This window comes from Bradysia coprophila, unplaced genomic scaffold (genome assembly GCF_014529535.1).
Source record: "Bradysia coprophila strain Holo2 unplaced genomic scaffold, BU_Bcop_v1 contig_151, whole genome shotgun sequence".
NCBI lineage: Eukaryota > Metazoa > Arthropoda > Insecta > Diptera > Sciaridae > Bradysia > Bradysia coprophila.
Genome location: NW_023503423.1, coordinates 6284058 through 6302070, shown reverse-complemented (window position 1 = coordinate 6302070; position 18013 = coordinate 6284058). Strand labels below are relative to the sequence as shown.

The 18013-nt window shown below is 39.3% G+C and overlaps 5 protein-coding genes across 5 annotated transcripts; 2 read left to right on the top strand and 3 right to left on the bottom strand.

Moving 5' to 3' along the window:
* Positions 1-1153: 1153 nt before the first annotated feature.
* LOC119074683 (eukaryotic translation initiation factor 5B-like) lies at positions 1154-3366 on the bottom strand. Its single transcript, XM_037180966.1, has 4 exons — positions 3294-3366; positions 3006-3228; positions 2516-2948; positions 1154-1772 (listed from the first exon to the last, which is right to left on the bottom strand). Exons 2-4 carry the CDS (start codon positions 3038-3040, stop codon positions 1602-1604), a joined length of 639 nt encoding a protein of 212 aa, XP_037036861.1. The 5' UTR covers positions 3041-3228; positions 3294-3366; the 3' UTR covers positions 1154-1601.
* A 2063-nt stretch (positions 3367-5429) lies between these two features.
* On the top strand, positions 5430-8673 carry LOC119074617. The gene is made up of 3 exons (XM_037180877.1): positions 5430-5521; positions 5694-6136; positions 6210-8673. The coding sequence occupies exons 2-3, from the start codon at positions 5710-5712 to the stop codon at positions 7232-7234; spliced, it is 1452 nt and encodes a 483-aa protein (XP_037036772.1). The 5' UTR covers positions 5430-5521; positions 5694-5709; the 3' UTR covers positions 7235-8673.
* Positions 8668-11598, bottom strand: LOC119074645 (dynein regulatory complex protein 9). Its single transcript, XM_037180922.1, has 6 exons — positions 11246-11598; positions 10617-11130; positions 10292-10544; positions 10051-10222; positions 9284-9546; positions 8668-8964 (listed from the first exon to the last, which is right to left on the bottom strand). Exons 2-6 carry the CDS (start codon positions 10937-10939, stop codon positions 8878-8880), a joined length of 1098 nt encoding a protein of 365 aa, XP_037036817.1. The 5' UTR covers positions 10940-11130; positions 11246-11598; the 3' UTR covers positions 8668-8877.
* Positions 11599-12090: 492 nt separating this feature from the next.
* Positions 12091-13917, top strand: LOC119074614 (uridine 5'-monophosphate synthase). Its single transcript, XM_037180873.1, has 3 exons — positions 12091-12369; positions 12436-12712; positions 12771-13917. Exons 1-3 carry the CDS (start codon positions 12217-12219, stop codon positions 13811-13813), a joined length of 1473 nt encoding a protein of 490 aa, XP_037036768.1. The 5' UTR covers positions 12091-12216; the 3' UTR covers positions 13814-13917.
* A 68-nt stretch (positions 13918-13985) lies between these two features.
* LOC119074581 (myosin-3-like) lies at positions 13986-16298 on the bottom strand. The gene is made up of 2 exons (XM_037180814.1): positions 16077-16298; positions 13986-16023 (listed from the first exon to the last, which is right to left on the bottom strand). Exons 1-2 carry the CDS (start codon positions 16125-16127, stop codon positions 14089-14091), a joined length of 1986 nt encoding a protein of 661 aa, XP_037036709.1. The 5' UTR covers positions 16128-16298; the 3' UTR covers positions 13986-14088.
* Between the last annotated feature and the right edge of the window lie 1715 nt (positions 16299-18013).

Here is an 18013-nt window from a genome sequence, read left to right as displayed (position 1 = left end):
AAAGTGACGCTGCGTTAGAAATATTTTAAATTTCGACCGCACTTACGGCGTGAATTGCTCACTCGCGTTTGGTGCTGTTCAGGGACTAGAGAAAAATGTATTTGAATGTAGGACATATGTCATTTTCGATACTTCTTATATTTATAATTTTGTGCTTATTTAGTGCTGGCAAATGAAACTAGTCTCGTGTTTGGTGCTGCCTGTTGAGAGAAATTATCCAACTTTTTGTTACAAAAAGCATGTCGTTTTAGGGTTTTGGCTCGAAATTAAAAAGTGGATCGCCACCGCTTTCTAGCGGATTTTGATTTTTTTTGTCTAGATTCCAAATATCTAAGTTTGAAATCGTTGGATTTGCGGGGAAAAGTCAAAAAGTTGCTGTAAATATGCTCCGCCGTCCCCAAAAAATTTATTTCATAAACATTTTTGCTAGTGGACTTGCGTTTACTACCCGCATAATTCAAAATATAAAAAAGAAAACATACAAATGCCACAAATGAATGAACGAAGGAAGCATTTAAATAAAACTTATGCTTAATTTCCTCTAACTCCGTTTACGCCTCGTTTAGCTAAACCACGCCTCTTTTTTATTGTTTAAAACGTAAACGGAGTGCAAACGGAGCGTAAACGGCGTAAGAGGAAATCAAACATTAAGCGAGGTTACGCCTGAAAGTAACTCATAACTTAATAAGGAGATAGTATACAATTGATGTGAGCAACTGATTCCATTTATATCCAACGACACGATTTCTCCGGATTATTGTAGTCATTCGATTAACATTCATCCAGAATTTCACTATGATCCGACAGAAGCCTGCGAGATTTAAAAATTGCAATGATTGTGTATTCATTTTTGAACATTTGTCCCGAAGAAACCAAAGCTCTACGACGCCATCTCGTGACAGTACCGACATGAAACTTGGTTAACCATAATTAGGACATTTTCCCAAATTTTTCGAAAACGGCAACACATATTTTAGACATATTTGAGGGCAGGGGATGATGGATCCTGTATTCGGTATTATGTCTTGGAATTGGAACTCTGGAGCTTCTTCATTTCCATCAGATTTTCAACAGAATTCACTTGTTCTTGACATGTTTGAGGATAGGAAGAGATGGTTCCTCGATCCTCGATAAACGCGCATAAACTTTCGCGCATGATTTGAATATTTATTTAAAATTTATTACAGGCTCGAACAGAAATAACTATGGTTTATCGGTAATGAACAAAGACAAATACAATAATCATCATGACGAAAACGCTCAAAGTCATTATTCCAACCCACGTATCGATCGCGAGTAACCAAGCATCACGACGTTCTTTTTTCTGACGAGAAAATTGATTCAGTGTATTGAATGATTAATGCATTTTCGATAAAAATGTTACGTACATTACCTTTTCCTCGATCTGTGGCAACTTCATTTTAATTCGAAAAAGCCTTCTGTAAAAATCGGTTCCCCATGAGATGTTAAAATTTGAGTCAGCTGACGCATCCTCCCGAGCCCGAATCTTGACACTCTGAATGCCTTTGACTTCTTCAATATCAATGGCATTGTCTCGCTCACGAGGCTATACTTTAACGCTATGGACGCTTTTGATTTCTTCAATTAATACTGTGAACGTCTTTCACCTTCTGTATCTTTGGATTGTACGGAACACAGTCATCTGATGATCCAACGCCATCAATGAAATCTTTCCTATAGACATTTGTTAACAATGCTTCGCGGTTTCTCAGTCGCTGTGCCACACTGGACCTTTGGCAAGATTTTAGAAGAGAAAGATCTTTATTTGACTTTAAAAATACAAACAAAGTGTGCTGCCCTCTTACAGAAGGTTGCTAGGCCACACAGCATATCTATCAATAATTAAATTACAAAATATTTACAACAAATGTGATATTCAACTAATGTTTTCGTCAATGACTAGGCACCGTATATGTGGCTTTTTATAATCTGAATCGTACGAACTAAAATTTCCTCCGTAATTGGAGACAAATCAGAGATATCTAAGTTAAAGTCTTTGAAAAATTGCACAACACTTGAACCGACCGTGCCGCGGCTCCCGAACCAGAGTCCTTTGACCGACCATTTACGTTTACCGAAGGTCGAAAAATACTTTTCTTCATAAAAGGGAATGCACTTTTCGTAGATTTCGCATTTTTCGGCTTGGATTTTTGAGTCTTGGTTACTGTCGCTGGTTTCGTATCTAATTGTAGGATCGATGATATAGGTGTTGTTGGACTTGTTATCGAATGCGATGATGTCGCTAAATCTTGAACGTCCGTCGATGTCAATCGCGTAGACTTCTTCAAAACAGGTGTATCGCTTCTGTTGTTGTAACAGTTCCTTAAGTTGGTGCTTTGCGTTGTGATGTCTAGAGATGATTTGCTGGTTGTTAGAGGGACAACTTCCGGTTACGTGTGCTATTGTTTCGTTCTCTCCGTCGCATTTGCGGCAGAGGCGGGAAGTGCTTCCAACACCAGGTACTCCATTCAAATTCGCATAGTTAATGCAAATGCAAATGCAGCAGATTTTCCATGCCTTCACTAGTTTTGGCTGAAGTTGGTACAAGATTTATACACGAATCCGGAGACAAGGCATTGTAATGCAAGCAAGCATCTCGTTCTACTATACGAAAATTACGAACCAATGTTCGTACTAATTTGACAAATTCCATCCTCGTTGCTTCTGTTTGATTTTCCAATGCATCTTGAACATCTTTTTCGGATGTTATTTGCCAGTTGCTTAACTTATCTAATTTATTTAAAACGACAATGAACGGAGTTTGCATTCGTTCGAAAACTCTGATTGATTCTATTGTTTGTAGTTGCAGGCCGAGTAAGATGTCAACAACTACAATCGCGAAATCATAAACCCATGGTCTTGTATCATGGGTAAGGCCAGGTTCGGTAAAAAAGAAGGCCAGGTATTTTGTACTGTGTGTTTCGCGACTGGGAAAGAACAAGAGTTTTTGGTTGGGGTGTTTTAAAGCTGATTGAGACGACTACCTCTCTAACAATCCTGCAGCGTTATTTGATAACATCGATGGGGACGAATGTAGCACCAATGTAATGTATCATATTACGGTAGTCAATGTTTTGAGGGCACATTGATGTCAAGTTATCGAAAATTGTCGATGTGCCGGAATTTTTGTGGCCGACTATGCAAACTACCGCTGGCCGATAATCACTGAATGCTGTATTACTTGCGCCTCGTGATGGAATTTCCTCACTAAAAGGAAAATAGCTAAATTTCTTGGGATATCTTGACATCCCAAAATTTAAATTCAAACTCACTCGAATTGATTATTCTCGCTGGGCATGTTATTCTCGATGACTTTTACTTTTTCCAGAGTGTAGAGAGTGTTATGATGAAAGAGAAGAAGATATTTTGACAAGTACCCCAAGGCAAGCTAAAATAAACTGGTCTTCTGTCCTCTCGCTCTCAACGTACCACGTTGAAAGAAAAGCAATTACTTTGACAAGTACCCCAAGGCAAGTTATAATAAGTAGTCTTCGGTTTTCTCGCTCTGATCATAACAGTCTAGTAAATTAGCAACGTACATACTAAGCTGGTTAAAATACAAAACGTAAATAGAATGAAAATATTTTGATGACAGTGACACTTTCCAGTGAAATATTCTTTGGAATATTGCGCATAACATTCCTTGCCAGAGAGAGTTTCGAGCAGGGCACTACCATATGACGGAAAAGAGAAAAAGTAATGAAAGTGAAGCGATAACTCGAGACATGTGAAAATGTATACATGAGGTAGCGGTTTTCCTTTTTGAATGTATAAGTGAGTCGATATGATGGGAAGGCAGAGTGTAAACATGCATCTGCAGTCCATGACATCTAACTATGTCGATAGATTGTTATGATCCGAGCGAGAAAACCGAAGACTAGTTATTATAACTTGCCTTGGGGTACTTGTCAAAGTATTTGCTTCTCTTTCAACGTGGTACGTTGAGAGCGATAGGACAGAAGACCAGTTTATTTTAACTTGCGGGTTACTTGTCAAAATATCATCTTTTTTTCTTTCATCATAACACTCTATTGTTCCGTAAATTGTGAATAGAAACCGATAGTCTCTAGGTGTGTTTTGTAATCAAAATGATAATGGATATGTCAATACTGAGAATGCAATAGGTTTTCAGGTTGAGACAAATTTGCCTTTGTCTCGAATTGAAATTTATTTGGTGTAGTATTTATATCCGATTAATATTGCGATTAATAATGCGAAAATCCACTATGAAGCGTTGTGAAAATGTAGTTTTGTTGTCATTCTGAGAGGCTCCATTTTCTCGTCTAAAATGGCAGGTTAGCCATATTGGGTGAGAAAATTTCTCACCCAATATGGCTATCACTGAGAAATAGATATTTGTGTATCTGTTTTGGACGATTGTTTTTAGGCAATTTCGCGAGTTGCTACATACGATAAAAGTGCCTAAAATCAATCGTCCAAAACAGATACACAAAAAAATTTTCAAGTAAGGGGTCGAAAACCAGAGAAAAATCTCAAAACTCCCTCATTTTCGGCCCCGACACATGAAAATGATTATTTTCTCACCTAAAATGTCTGACTACCAAAACACGCTATTAATTTTATTTTTTTCAAAGTGGACAAAAATGCGGGTTTTCGCAAAACGCAAGCATGAAAAACGTTGTGTTCATCTCGAGGAGAAATAGGAAATTCCACCCACGTTTAAGTTAATTGCGGCTTGTCAACTTTCGGCACCCTGGACTTTACTTAAATCGTCGAGGAATGCCTCCAAATAAATTTCTAAATTAACCGCAATTAACTTCAACGTGTGAAGCGAATTCGGTTCACAAACACGCATTATCATGTGACAATACCCTCTCAGCTCACACATACACCTCGAATTTTTAAAAATCGTTTTTCGCCTCTAGTGATTTAAATAACTATTGTTAGCCAAGGTGTGAGCTGAGAGGGAGTTGTAGCATGATAAAGCGTGTTTGTGAACCGAGGTTTACCGAGGCAAAACAGTCGCGTTGCCTTAAAATGTCAAACTTGTATTTGCTGCTAAATTTTCTCAATTGATTTGAATCAATCAAAGTAAATTGGTAAGCAAATGCCAGAGAAATGATAAGTTGGTATGCCTGTGGCGAGATAGAAGGAATCTGAGGTTAAAAATTATATACGGTATGGGAAATTGTGTACGGTATGGGAGAGAATTACATACGAATACTCAACTTATCATTTCTCTGGCAAATGCCAACTGGCTTTTATGATAATGCGAAAAGAGCTGGAAACAAAAAAAAACTCTTCGTTGACTTTAAATTGCCATCTAAATCTACGACTACAATCGTTCAATCAAATTTTTCAAATTTAGCGGTCTATTCATTTTTCTATTGTCATTGATGGTCACCATAATAGATGGCACTACGATTTAATCGACATTGTCGACATTTTTGTATCCAGATGCGCTCGATGCAGTCGATGCACATTGAAACTGTCAAAACGTCCGTTGGAGTAGCTCGGAATTGATAAACGATTAATTATTGTGAGTTCTTTTTGCATTTACTAGACTGTGTACCGACAATTTTTGTTTTTGAAATTTGCTTCATTTTGAACGATTTTCCGTAAAATATTCATTTTGACTTCACAAAGCTACACCAACGATCGCTGTAACAAAAAGCAGCTCCATTCAATGTTTTGTTCTTTTGTTTGTAAAGGATCCTCTGAACGAAAATGGCTTTAATAAACAACTTGGCCGACACACCAAACAAGCGGAAACGACGTGAGTCCAAGTACGATGACTCGGTGGATTATTATAGCAATCCCAACCGTTTGTTGGCAAACAAAGAGAACAACTACATGGGCATGGAAGTAAAGTCCATTGCCCAGATGATAGCCGACAAAACCATCGAGAATCCATTCGAAGTGATACGCAAACCACCGAAAAAGAAGAAAAAGTCCGACATCGAAGACAGCTGCTTCGTGAATCCAGCGTTGAATATAAACGGACCGGAAACTGTGCTCAATCCCTTTGAAGTCATACGTCAGCCAACCGTGGTCAAAGACGATCTGTGTTTCATCAATTCCGGATTGAATATTCGGATACCGGATAAGGCATGTCCAGCCGGTAATGCATATGAGATTAGTAGAAGCGGAAATGGTAGGTTTACTTGATCGAATTCTATATCAGCGGGGTGGTACAATGCGCGTCGTTCGTTTTCTTTTTCTTCTAGGAATCGAGAATCCTGCTCTCGACCTGAAACAATCAACACCTCGAGCAATAGCTGTACCATTCACACCAAATATGGGCTGTCGCATCAATTTCAGTGACATCCCTTTGGAATCACTAACGCCCTGTTCGTTGCTTACAAAGAAATTAGTCCTCGAATCGCCAAAATTACCGCTTACACCGAAACGCTCGATGAAAGCGTCCGTTGAATTGTCAGCAATCAGCGAGGAATTAAATATTGGCGAGGAGCTAGACTGCTACCAATTGGAATTAGAAAACAGCATCAATGAGGCTAAGGTCGACAAGAACAAACAAACGAACGACAAGAATTTGATGGATTTGAAGCACAAAACCACTTTCGCTCGAAGATTGGAACTATCGGAACAGCAGTACGAATTGGAAAAGGAATCAGTTACAGCCGATGTCACACCGATTCCGGAGGATCTCCCAAAAACTGTGCCAATTGAATGCGAAAATCGTGACGTTGTATTCGAAGAGGTCAACGAAACCAGCGACGACGAATTTGAATTCAAAAATCCGGCACCATTCGTCCGAACCTATCGCCGAAGCACTCGTAAGCCATCTAATGCTAGCGTTAAATCCAATGAAAAAACATCAAACGAACCAAAGGAGAAATCGTCCGGATTCCGTAACTCGATCCGTCAAAGCATTCGCAAATTGATTGCTCCCAATTCGGTCAAGGCGACATCCCAGCCAACACCCAGCTTGGATGAGCCATCCGGAAGTGTGTTCACAACGCTTCGCCAGAGCTTCCGCAGAAAAGCAGCATCGAGCAAGACATCGTTAATTGATGACAATCAGGGCAGCCTTCATGATGTGTCGGTATTGATGGATGTCGATCGGAAAGTTTACAAACAAACTGCGCAAGAAATGACCAGTGACGATGCGTTGAACAGTTTCGGAAGGAAGAAATCGTTGCGTAGCAGTTTTCGTGACACTACCAAAGATGTGCGACGTCATGTGATGAAATCAGTGTTCAAGAAAAATGTCGAGGATTATCGTTTTTGATTCCATGGTGGCCATGGTGAGTATGTCCTCCAGCCGAGCACCAGTTTCATCTTTTTTATTTTTAAACGAAAAAATTGTTTCACAAAATGCGCGCACCCGTTTGTCGTTAGTTGTTTAAGTTGCACCCTCTAATTTATTCTTGCTCAAGGTTTGCGATTTTCCTCAAATGGGAAGACGGTTTGTCATCGCAATTTCAATATTTTTGACCGAGACCTCCGTGAGGAAAACTAAAAAAGTAGTCGTTGCCGGTCTTATTCCATATTCCCACTCAGCTAAAGTACTATAATTAGTGGCAAATCTTAATTTTTCTGGAATCTAGAAGTATCGTTTACGAGCCTTTTAGTTTCTTTATACTTTGACGGGCAAAGAAATCTTCCCAAGTTACAGGGAGTAAATAATTTCGCTATGCACAGCACATCTATCAACAGCTGATTGTCTTTCAGCTGTTGTCTGCTCATTATCAATGAACTATTTGCACTGAAGGATTCCATAAACTATAACACGATGGAAAATTGAACAAATCCCTGAATCCTGTCGTGCGTTTGATATTTCTAGTTGGGTCCACATAACATCGGTCCCCACAAAAAATTCTTGTGGGCTATAAGATCAGGGATTATTTCGAGGAGAACGTTTTCACATCTTTTCAATTTCCAATTTTTCATAAAATTTGTTTTCTCAATTTTCCCAAAAACCATATTTGGGAACATCGGGAAAAATTTAAGGAAAAGGAGGGAAAATTGGAAAAAATGTCAAAACGTTTTACTGCTATATATAGACTCCGAAAACATATGAACAAATCAGGTGTCAATAAATCGATTTCTGAGAATAGCCAAATTTCGGTACCATTCTCATTTTTACCAAAATCTTTCTTTATTATTTTTGAGATGAACGCAAATCGCGACTTTTTCCGAAATTTTAGACTGTTTTGAATTACTAGAATCTAATTGAATTTGAAATAAAAATTTTGATGTGCACGGGTGAGGCACGAACTCACAACCTTCAACTTGCCGGGCTGATGCTCTAACCAATTGAGCTACCGTGGACATTTTTATTTCAAATCCAATTTTTGAACCGTTGGTACAACACATGATGTGTGTGTTCTTTCTTCTATATGTGTATTTCAACCTCTTTATTTCTTTATTAGCCATCCGTGAACTTTGATCACTGGACAAAGTCAATCTTTTACTTTTTCGAACTTTCGAAATTTAAAGATGGGAAAGGTCCAGCCCACCGAAACTGGACCATGGTCCGAAACGTACTTTTTCGGAGTCAGTGGATCGAAAGAATTTTTTCGGAGTCTCCTAGAATTTTCTGTGGACTGATGTAGTTTGCGTCGTAGGAAATCGACCAACCCTAATTTCTAGTCTTCTTGGTACTGGGTCATTGACCCATAATTTAGCCCTTGTTTGTTGGGTTTACTGTTTTTGTATTGAAAATTATGGGAAGCTTCAAAGCTCACACCTTCATTTTTATACTGAGTCAGAATATGGAACAGAAATTGATATAACCTACCAGCTAGCAAACACAATTTTTAAGCAATCACCAAAAGTTTTCATTTTAATTTATTTATTGATTTTTGATTTAAAAAAAAGTTTTTTTTCTTTTAAATAAATGACATTGCAGTCACACTATTAGTCTGCCGATTATTTCTTTTTGCCTCCCTTTTTATTCTTCTTCTTCGGGCGATATGGTCCCAGCTCCATTCTTACCATGACACCGCGCCACCATGACTACAGGATAAAGGAATTTTAATGAAGACGGAGACATAAAGATTTTGCAACGGTTCTAGGTTCTGAAAGAACTGATTGACATGATAGTAACATTTTGACTATTCGGATGATCCTCTGAATAGTCAAAGTTTTACTGCTTAAGATCCTCTGAGGATCTTTTCCCTAGTAGATCAAAAAAACGTCCTCTTCGAAGTTGGTGGACCACTGCCATCGTGAGTTTTCAGAACCTAGCCTCTATCAATATAATATGCGACTTAGTGACTACTACCGCACGTCAACCGAGCGACTACAAAACAGTTACTGCAAACCCAAAATCTACCTGAATTCGAATAGCCGAGTTGCACTGTTTCTCCTCAAATTTCCGTTTCTCTTCCAAAATACGCTGTTCTTCCCGGTACTCATCGATGTCGCTTTGTCGCATATCATACCTGCCGGTAATGTCTTCGTTTTTCGATTTCACATCTTGAATGGCATCTTTGACTTGACCGATTTCGGTGTCCAATTCTTGCACTTCTTTCACATACCGTTCCATCCACTGGTCAATCTGTGTTGACAAGTCATCGATTTGAAAATTTAAGAAATCTAACGGGAAGACAAACACGTTTTAGGCGAATTGAAGGCAGTTCGATGTAAGGGCAAATTTTGAAATCTTCCTGATTTTGAAGAATTTTCTTCAAGCTGGATTCAATGATAAATGTTGAATTAACCGAGCGTACGGGCTTTATCGTCGTTCGTCGGATAGCGAATGGTGTAATAATGCTGGATTTTGCAAGGGGAAAAACATCAGTTCTACGGATTTGGCTATAGAACGTTAGAAGTACATTAACGAGGGCATCCCTAGTGTGTATCTCAGCCGTCACAATCTTATGAAAAATGTTATGGAAAAATACAATTTTTGCTTGAAGGACCTACATGCTCGACAAGTTGATTCATTTGGTATATTATACGATGTGTGACAGCCCTTCTAGCCAACAATACCAAAAGTCTCAGAAAAAGTTGTTTCCTCTTGCAAAATCTAAGATTATTAGGCTTCCACGACCCGATGAGTATCGATGAAGCCCATGGGCTCTCTGTCTATAAACTAACTTCGAATGTCGTTAATGGCAAGCTGTTCCCGATCGATTTTCACTTTGTACTCATTCGTGGAATCCATCAATTTCGTTACTTCTTTACTCAAGATTATGTTCGCCTGCTGATGTCTTGTATTTTCCCATTTCGAAACTAAACAAAATTTCAACTCGTTCTGTATTTGAATGTCCTGACGAACAGAAGAAATCAAAATTTAAAATCGGATCACAGAAATTTGGTTAAAGGATGTCTAATATACGTAGATACGCGATTCCACGTCCATTATTTCATCATTCAATTCTTTCAGCATCTTCTCGCCACTGTCCTTGCTCTGTTTCAGTTGTAATTTCAACTCAGCCACTCGATTGTCATTGGAAATAAATTCTCGAATGAAATCATACTCGGTCCTTGCATCTCGAAGAAATTCATTGATTTTGGTCTGTAAGTGCGTGAAAGACATCGACGTATGTAGTTCATCGATCAGGTCAATCAGTACCAAACGAAGTAGTTCACTGGCAAGGAATGGTCATACGATTAACACTCCATGTTAATAGGCATCTGAAAATAATCTCCTCTCAACTTACATTTCATTTTCTAATTTAACCGAAGTCATACGCCGCAGAGCCTTTTCCATAGGTTCGAGTGTTTGGTCGTCAAACTGCTTATCGCGATACTCGTAACGATAACGTTCTGGCATTGTAACATGTTGCGGGATTCGATAGAAATTCTCTTTTCCGTGGTTCAAAATCAGTAAAACTTCGGTGAGTTCTGTAGCGATGGCGGCAATTATTTGCGATTGCACTTTAGAGAATGTTAGTGAAACAATGTCCATCGAACAATTGATGGAATTTCTCAAGTAATTTTTGTATCGATCGTGGAATGACGAGTGGTGGAATCTGTTGGACATTCCGACTTATCGATGGAAACAAACGAAACAAATTCGGAAACTTTGTGGAAAATTAAAATTTTTTATTTTAACAAAAATGAAACAGTTAACTGGCTAGATTCAACACGATTGTTCAATCTGTTCCACACTTTCATCGTCCGAGCGTAACTTTTTAATAGAACGGTCGTCGTCCGTTTCGTCTTCTGTGTGACCTGCAATTTCAAACAATTTACTCATTGAACCCATTGAACAAACAACGTTTTGGTAACTAAGGAATTGCACCCTGTATCCTCACACACACACACACGCAGACAATATTTCACTTACTTTCACTCTCATCATCTTGATCCTTCCGTTTGCTGGGACAGTGTAGTGATCCGGATGTTTTCTCTGAATTGACGAAATTTGTCATCGTATCGTTCGACTGTTGTTTGACCGATTTCAATGAGGCCAATAATGCGGTCATTGTCGGCTCTTTAACTGGTTCGATGATTGTCGTTCGGACGATTTCATTTTTCGATATTTTTATCTCGATGTCCATGATGGAAATGGGATTTTTATCAATTTTGAATCGGAGGAGTAACGGGAAGAATGAAATTAGTGTTCCGCGGTGTATTCTTGTTGTTTGTTTATATTCGGAGAGAGGCCCAATTCTATGACATTCAAGTGGCGTGTTCTTACTTTATTACACTACTAAAATACAATAGATAGTGAGACATATAGTCAGCAATGGTTTATGCAATTTGGAAGCTGGAATGTTTTTCGATGGTGGGAAGTGAGAAAACAAAACTTTTACTCATTTCCATCTGAAAACAGCTTAAGACAGATATGTTCGTAAGGACAACCTCATTCATGACTCAATGCACAAGAACCACCTGTTTCAGTGCCCCTTCTAACTCTAAACTTTAAAAGCTGTTTTGACTCGAGAAAAAATGAATTCGCTCTGATGCCAGTTTCACTCTAAAGTAGATTACGATCTGTCTATAGTCTATTGAGGATGTCAATATTTTCCATGTTGTTTACATTGTTGGACGCATTTAGCTTTTGCGAAAGCATATTTCTTTGAAGTTTGCCTCCAAAAATGGTTCTTTAACCCAGCTGGCAAAACGGTGCCCACATAGACCCATCAGTGTGACATGAATGACAGTGTGACAATTATTACAAAACCACTTGTCTGATGTGTCAAAGTCGCCTCGTCAGTTCACCGCGTGTCTCAATTTGCATTGTAAACAAAAAGCGACTCGCTCAACATTCCAATAAAGTATTCTTTGCACTTGGTAACAGCATTGATCAGTGAAATGGTTGCAAACACATCGGAAAAGTATGCGAACTTGGCAGTCAAGCTGTTCGACATAAATGCCTTTAAATTCGGCGATTTTAAGATGAAAGTGGGAATCAATTCACCGGTCTATTTTGACCTGCGTGTAATTATCAGCCATCCCGATGTTATGGTACGTATATCTTTGCGGCGATATGTTACAAGTCAGTTCGTTCACTTTACAAACCACGTTATGTAGGACACCGTTTCGGAGTTGTTGGTCGAATTTTTGAATGACAAGAAGACGTCATGCGATCATATTTGCGGAGTTCCATACACCGCACTACCAATAGCCAGTATCGTTTCGGTACGTGACTCAAAACCAATGTTAATTCGACGAAAGGAAGCTAAAGATTATGGAACGAAGAAGTTGATTGAAGGCAAATATCAATCCGGTGACACATGTCTCATCATAGAGGACGTTGTCACATCGGGATCGAGCATTTTGGAAACTGTGAAAGATTTGAGACGAGAAGGTTTGTAGACAGCGATCAATTCTGATTCGTATTCTATACGTGTTGGTCTCCCTTTCAGGCATTGTCGTTACTGACGCTATTGTTATGGTGGATCGTGAACAGGGCGGTGCTAAGAACATCGAAGAAAATGGCATCCGCATGCATTCGCTGTTTACTCTGTCACAGTTGCTGAATATTTTGCAAGCAGCTGGTAAAATTGAAGAGACTACAGTCAAGGCAGTCGCCAAATACATTTCCACCTGCCAGATTAAATCCGACGGATCGATGGTCGAACCGATGACGAAGGCGGTAAATGAATTAAATCGGACGAGAATGAATTTCCAAACCAGAGCCGATCATGCCAAGTGCCAGGTGGCAAAAAATCTATTCCGATTGATGGCAACAAAGGAAACTAATCTTTGCGTCGCTGTTGATTTGACGAAGGCCAGTTTGATTTTGGACCTAGTTGAGCAGATCGGCCCATACATCTGCGTCCTCAAAACTCATGTCGATGTCATTGAAGACTTCAACGAGAATTTCGTGCAATCTCTCGCTGCACTGGCGACAAAACACAATTTCTTGATATTGGAAGATCGGAAATTCGCCGACATCGGCCATACCGTTTCGATGCAATACTCGAAAGGTGTGTACAAGATATCGCAATGGGCTGATTTGGTAACATGCCATTCACTACCCGGTCAAGGTGTTATCGACGGGCTAAAGAATGGCATTGGTGACTATTCCAACAGAGGCGTTTTTCTATTGGCCGAGATGAGCTCAAAGGGTAATTTAACCAGTGAAAAGTATGCCAAGGATACCATGGAACTTGCATCGGACGTCAGGAATAGCGACTTCATTGCTGGTATTGTGTGCCAAACTCTCGGTGTGGTCACCAATCCGGGATTGATACAATTGACGCCTGGAGTGCAAATCAGTAACACCAACGACGAACTGTCGCAGCAGTACAATTCACCGGAGAAAGTAATCCAAGAGAAAGGCGCTGACATAGCTGTTGTTGGACGAGGTATTACGAATTCGGCAAATGCTGCCGTCGCGGCTAAAGAATACCGGGATCAATTGTGGACGGCTTATTGTGATCGAATCAAAACCAACGACCAGTAGATGATGGGTATGTTGGTGAAATTAGTTAAGTGACGAGCGTAGCATCCCCCCACATTGTTATATCATTCCAATATTATAAATAAACGAAAGTTTTAAGGAGAACATAGCCCTGGTTATTGGTGAAATTACTTTCTTTTCACATGAGTGAGTCACCTACAACACAAACGTCCAGTTACATTAACTATTCCGCTTTATTCATCGGATCCACAAAATAAGACATTACAAAAGCGGTTGGGTTCGGATATCAGAGGCAGTGGCTTATACGGACAGGACATCTAAATTTTGCAGGTTGTATCGTGCGAGTCAATGAAGTCTCCTAAGAATTTCTTGTCCGTGTCCAAAAAGCTCAGAACTTGAAGTACAGCAACATTGACCTTCTCTTGCGCAGACTTGGTATTCCTCAGATACTGATCGACATCGCAACGTAATGTCGATAGCTCAGTTTGGCAAGTTTTCCTAGCAGTCTCCAGCGAACTGACATTAATATTCAAGTTAACAATGACGAGCTCACTGTCGACCAGTTTCTTTTTAGTTCGTTCCAAGTCATCGGTACACACGTCCCGTTTCGATTGGCACGATGTTATGTCGATTTGCAGTGAATTTGCGTTAGTTACGCATGTGGTAAGATGCTGGTTGACATCGGCCACATTTGTCTGGAGAGATTCGATCTTTTGTTTGAGATTGATTGAGTCATCTTCGCAGAATTGGTTCCGTTTCTGCCAGTCTTCCGAATTTTTAATGGAAACGGACAACTTTGTCTCAAAATCGGTGATTTGATTTTTTAAAACGGTAATCTCGGTTCGACTGTTGACATTGATGTCTATTTCTGATTTAAGAGTTGCCTGGCACTTGTCGATGGAAATTTGGTTATTTGATTTCAAAACGATAATGTCGTCCTCAAATTTCTTGTATCGTGTGGAACACTCGTTTCGCATGGTTACAACTTCAGCCTTGCATTTGTCCACAGCTTTTCTCTCCGTTTCCAAATTCTGTTCCACTTCCTTCTTCCTGTTAACACATTCGCCCAGTTCCAGTTCAATTTTGGCTCGAAGTTTTGCCGCTTCGACATCTTGCAGTTTGTCAGCGTTAAATTCATTCGTCACACGATTCAACACATCGTTACAGCTTCCCAAATCAACGGTGCATTTCGACAATTGCTTCGTCAAATCCGTAACTGTGTCCTTGAGTTTATTGATCTCCTTGTCGTTTTGTGCATTTCCATTCCTGCAGCTCGTCAAGTCGATGGTCAGTTTCGTTATTCTGGATGTGAGGTCGTTATTGGTAGCTTCCAATTCCTTTATCCTTTTCTCGTTCGTCACTACCTTCGAATTTTCCGTTTCCCATTTCCGTTTCCATTCGTTCGAGTCGTTACCGCACATATTGTTTTTGATTGTGATCTCATTAATCGTTGAACGAAGATTGGCTATGGTCGTTGAGTATTCGTTCACTGTGATTGTTAACAGCCCATTACTATCCAATGCTCTTTTCAAATCGATCTCAAGGCTGTCGGATTTTGTCTTCCATTTTTCTGAGTCAGCAGTGACTGACACCCACTGTGTTTTCAGTTTGGCGCTATCGTCAATGGTGTCCTGTAGTTTCTTTTTTACATTTTTCAATTCGGTTGTAACTTTCAGAAGGTCGTCGGTGATGAGAGCATTTTTTCCGCGACACTTTTTCAGATCACTCACAACGGAATTCTTTTCTTTCGTTAACGCTGAGATGAACGAATCAACTGTTATCACCTTATTAGTGAGTTGCTCATAGTCGTTTCTTAGTTTCGTCAACAGTATCCCACAATTTTGAACTTGAACATCCGTATGGACAGTGGCGATCACCGTAATATTAACAAAACTTAGGTCGTCATCTGTTAATTCATATGTATGTTGGACACAACCACTGCAATCACAGATGTAATCATGACCACCGAGTACTACCTTCTCTTTCGATGTACCAATTATTTCACCTCCGATTAGAGTGGCCGATGATGTTGATGATGTGGTGATTGTTTTAGTCGTAGTAGTTTGTCCCGCAGAGCCTTCATTTGGAAAAAATGTTTCTGTTGATTCTTCTCGACCACCTCTGTCAAAATGACTGGATGATGATCCCGGTGAGGTAGATCTGTGTTTGCCTTCGTTTCTACCATTCCAGTGTCTACCACGCTCAAGTTTATCAAAGTCGCGCTTGCCACCATTCTGTGTTGCATTGAGTTCCTGAAATTTTGATTGTTCATAATGCAAAGGACTAAAAATTAATTAAATCTTACCACTGGGCAGAGGAGAATGGCTGCAATAGTTGCTAAGGTTTCAAAATTCATTGCAGTTAAGACTTGTCCACTTTTACGCTGATCCTTTCTGAATGATAAATAATTTCGCAAATTCTCCACCTTTATACTCTCTCATTATTCCGGTTATAAATTGTGCGCACAGGGTGGGTTAATTAGTCATTTAATATTGTTGTTCAGAGTTCAAATAGAAGGAGAGGAAAAGAAAACAAAATTGATTTCATAAATAAATGACTGTCTATCACCAAAAGTTTCCATACTTTTTGTTACATCTATTGCCACTGATAGCAGCCATTTACATAAACCTTACCCTATAAAGCTCAAAAGTTTTGTGCGAATTTTGCTGATCTGAGGAGACGCAGAGGTCAACTAAACACACTAAGGTGTGACTTTTCATTTTTTATTTCCAGTTACGTAAAGGCTTTTTCATGGTCCCGATTTGTAATAGTATGTTACGTCACTGTGTGATTACTCCACTCGCCTTCGGCTCATTCCGCAAACCTCACACTTGCCTAAACAAATATTTACAAACAGTGACGTAACACATTTTACATGTTTGTGGATGGTAAGTGCATTTTACCTGTCAAAAGCAGTGATGTAAAGTGCACTTTACCGTGCATAAGCATGTAAATGTGTCATTACGTCCGTCCTTCGTTTTACGAGTTGTTCATCAAAATTTGTAGCACGTTGTAGACCATACAATTGATGGCACAAAGCATACACTAACTTATAACCTACATGCAAGCTATTGAAACGTGTGTTTGTCGTCCTATTTTTATCACGAAAAAGAAACCGATGCCATTTGTTGTAAAACGCATTGTGTCAATAATGTGTCTTTCAGTCTTGCATGAACGACAATTTTATCTTAATATTTCTGTTTTATATGAGCTGCACCTAGATTCCCTCAAATAGTAATTCATTTAGAAAATTGGTTTTGAAATGAGTAAGCAAAAATAGTATATTTCAACATACCCCAATACACACAAGATGTGTGTGCACGCGCGGGCGAAGCCCAAGCGAAAACACACATCGAGTGTGTATTGGGGTATTTTGAAAGATATTTTTCTGTAATAGTGAGAGTGTGTTGGTGCATTCCTTCCCAACCGTTACTTTCCTTCTCGACCGTTTGCTTTCCCTACCGACCGATTCATATCATAGCTCACAAATACACTCTCACGTATACAGACAAATGATTTTCACTTAGAAAATGATCCAATGATAAGGCGCATAAAGAACCCTATAAAAGGGTATAAAGTGTCGCGACGCAAGTAAGTACCTACTGTGTGTTGTTGACGCAATCATATTGTATTCGCAAAAAAAACCTTCACGAAAATTATGTCTCTTCAAACAAATGGTAGAATTGGGCCGCACATGTGAAAACATTGTTGTCTTCAAATAGATCGTCATGAAATAAGCACAACAGACTTAACTTAGAACCAACAATTCAGAACATGCTCTACCGATTTATGATAGGCATTGGGTCGATTGGGTTAACCAATTTTTCCTTTAAAAGTAACAGATTTTTTGCGTGCTGTTTTGACTTTTTCAAAAAAAGATTTTGGTTCAGAGAAATCATCAAAAAAACTAATATTTTTCCGCCTAAATGTAGTCTACAAATTTGCAGAGGGTCGAATGCTCTTAATAGTATGTTACGTACCTGCGGGAAAATCTCCTTACTCACGAGGATTATGTACGCCTTCGGCTCGGTACATAACTTCCAAATTGTCAAAACAAACATTTTCGACAGAGGTGCATGATCTACTATTACATGCTAGTGTCCGGTAAGCACTTTTTCAAAGTCATGTAAAATTGTTTCACTTTACTAGTGAGGTAATGTGGCCTTTCCCTCACTAGTGAAGACCCTTTTCTTCGCTCGTAAAGTAAAACGCCATACTTTACACGTGAAGTAATTGGATATC

Excerpts from the sequence above, each read along its gene's own strand:
- LOC119074581 (XM_037180814.1), bottom strand. The coding sequence starts at position 16,127 with ATGAATTTTGAAACCTTAGCAACTATTGCAGCCATTCTCCTCTGCCCA. Across the intron at positions 16,024-16,076 it reads CCATTCTCCTCTGCCCAGTG|GAACTCAATGCAACACAGAA; the intron begins GTAAGATTTAAT and ends TCAAAATTTCAG.
- LOC119074645 (XM_037180922.1), bottom strand. The coding sequence starts at position 10,939 with ATGTCCAACAGATTCCACCACTCGTCATTCCACGATCGATACAAAAAT. Across the intron at positions 10,545-10,616 it reads GTTAAATTAGAAAATGAAAT|TGAACTACTTCGTTTGGTAC; the intron begins GTAAGTTGAGAG and ends ATTCCTTGCCAG. Across the intron at positions 8,965-9,283 it reads ACTCGGCTATTCGAATTCAG|TCATGGTGGCGCGGTGTCAT; the intron begins GTAGATTTTGGG and ends TTTATCCTGTAG.
- LOC119074614 (XM_037180873.1), top strand. The coding sequence starts at position 12,217 with ATGGTTGCAAACACATCGGAAAAGTATGCGAACTTGGCAGTCAAGCTG. Across the intron at positions 12,370-12,435 it reads TCAGCCATCCCGATGTTATG|GACACCGTTTCGGAGTTGTT; the intron begins GTACGTATATCT and ends CACGTTATGTAG. Across the intron at positions 12,713-12,770 it reads GAAAGATTTGAGACGAGAAG|GCATTGTCGTTACTGACGCT; the intron begins GTTTGTAGACAG and ends TCTCCCTTTCAG.
- LOC119074617 (XM_037180877.1), top strand. The coding sequence starts at position 5,710 with ATGGCTTTAATAAACAACTTGGCCGACACACCAAACAAGCGGAAACGA. Across the intron at positions 6,137-6,209 it reads GATTAGTAGAAGCGGAAATG|GAATCGAGAATCCTGCTCTC; the intron begins GTAGGTTTACTT and ends TTTTTCTTCTAG.
- LOC119074683 (XM_037180966.1), bottom strand. The coding sequence starts at position 3,040 with ATGTTATCAAATAACGCTGCAGGATTGTTAGAGAG. Across the intron at positions 2,949-3,005 it reads GCTGCAGGATTGTTAGAGAG|TCGCGAAACACACAGTACAA; the intron begins GTAGTCGTCTCA and ends GTTCTTTCCCAG. Across the intron at positions 1,773-2,515 it reads TGGAAAATCTGCTGCATTTG|CTTCTAAAATCTTGCCAAAG; the intron begins CATTTGCATTAA and ends AAAGATCTTTCT.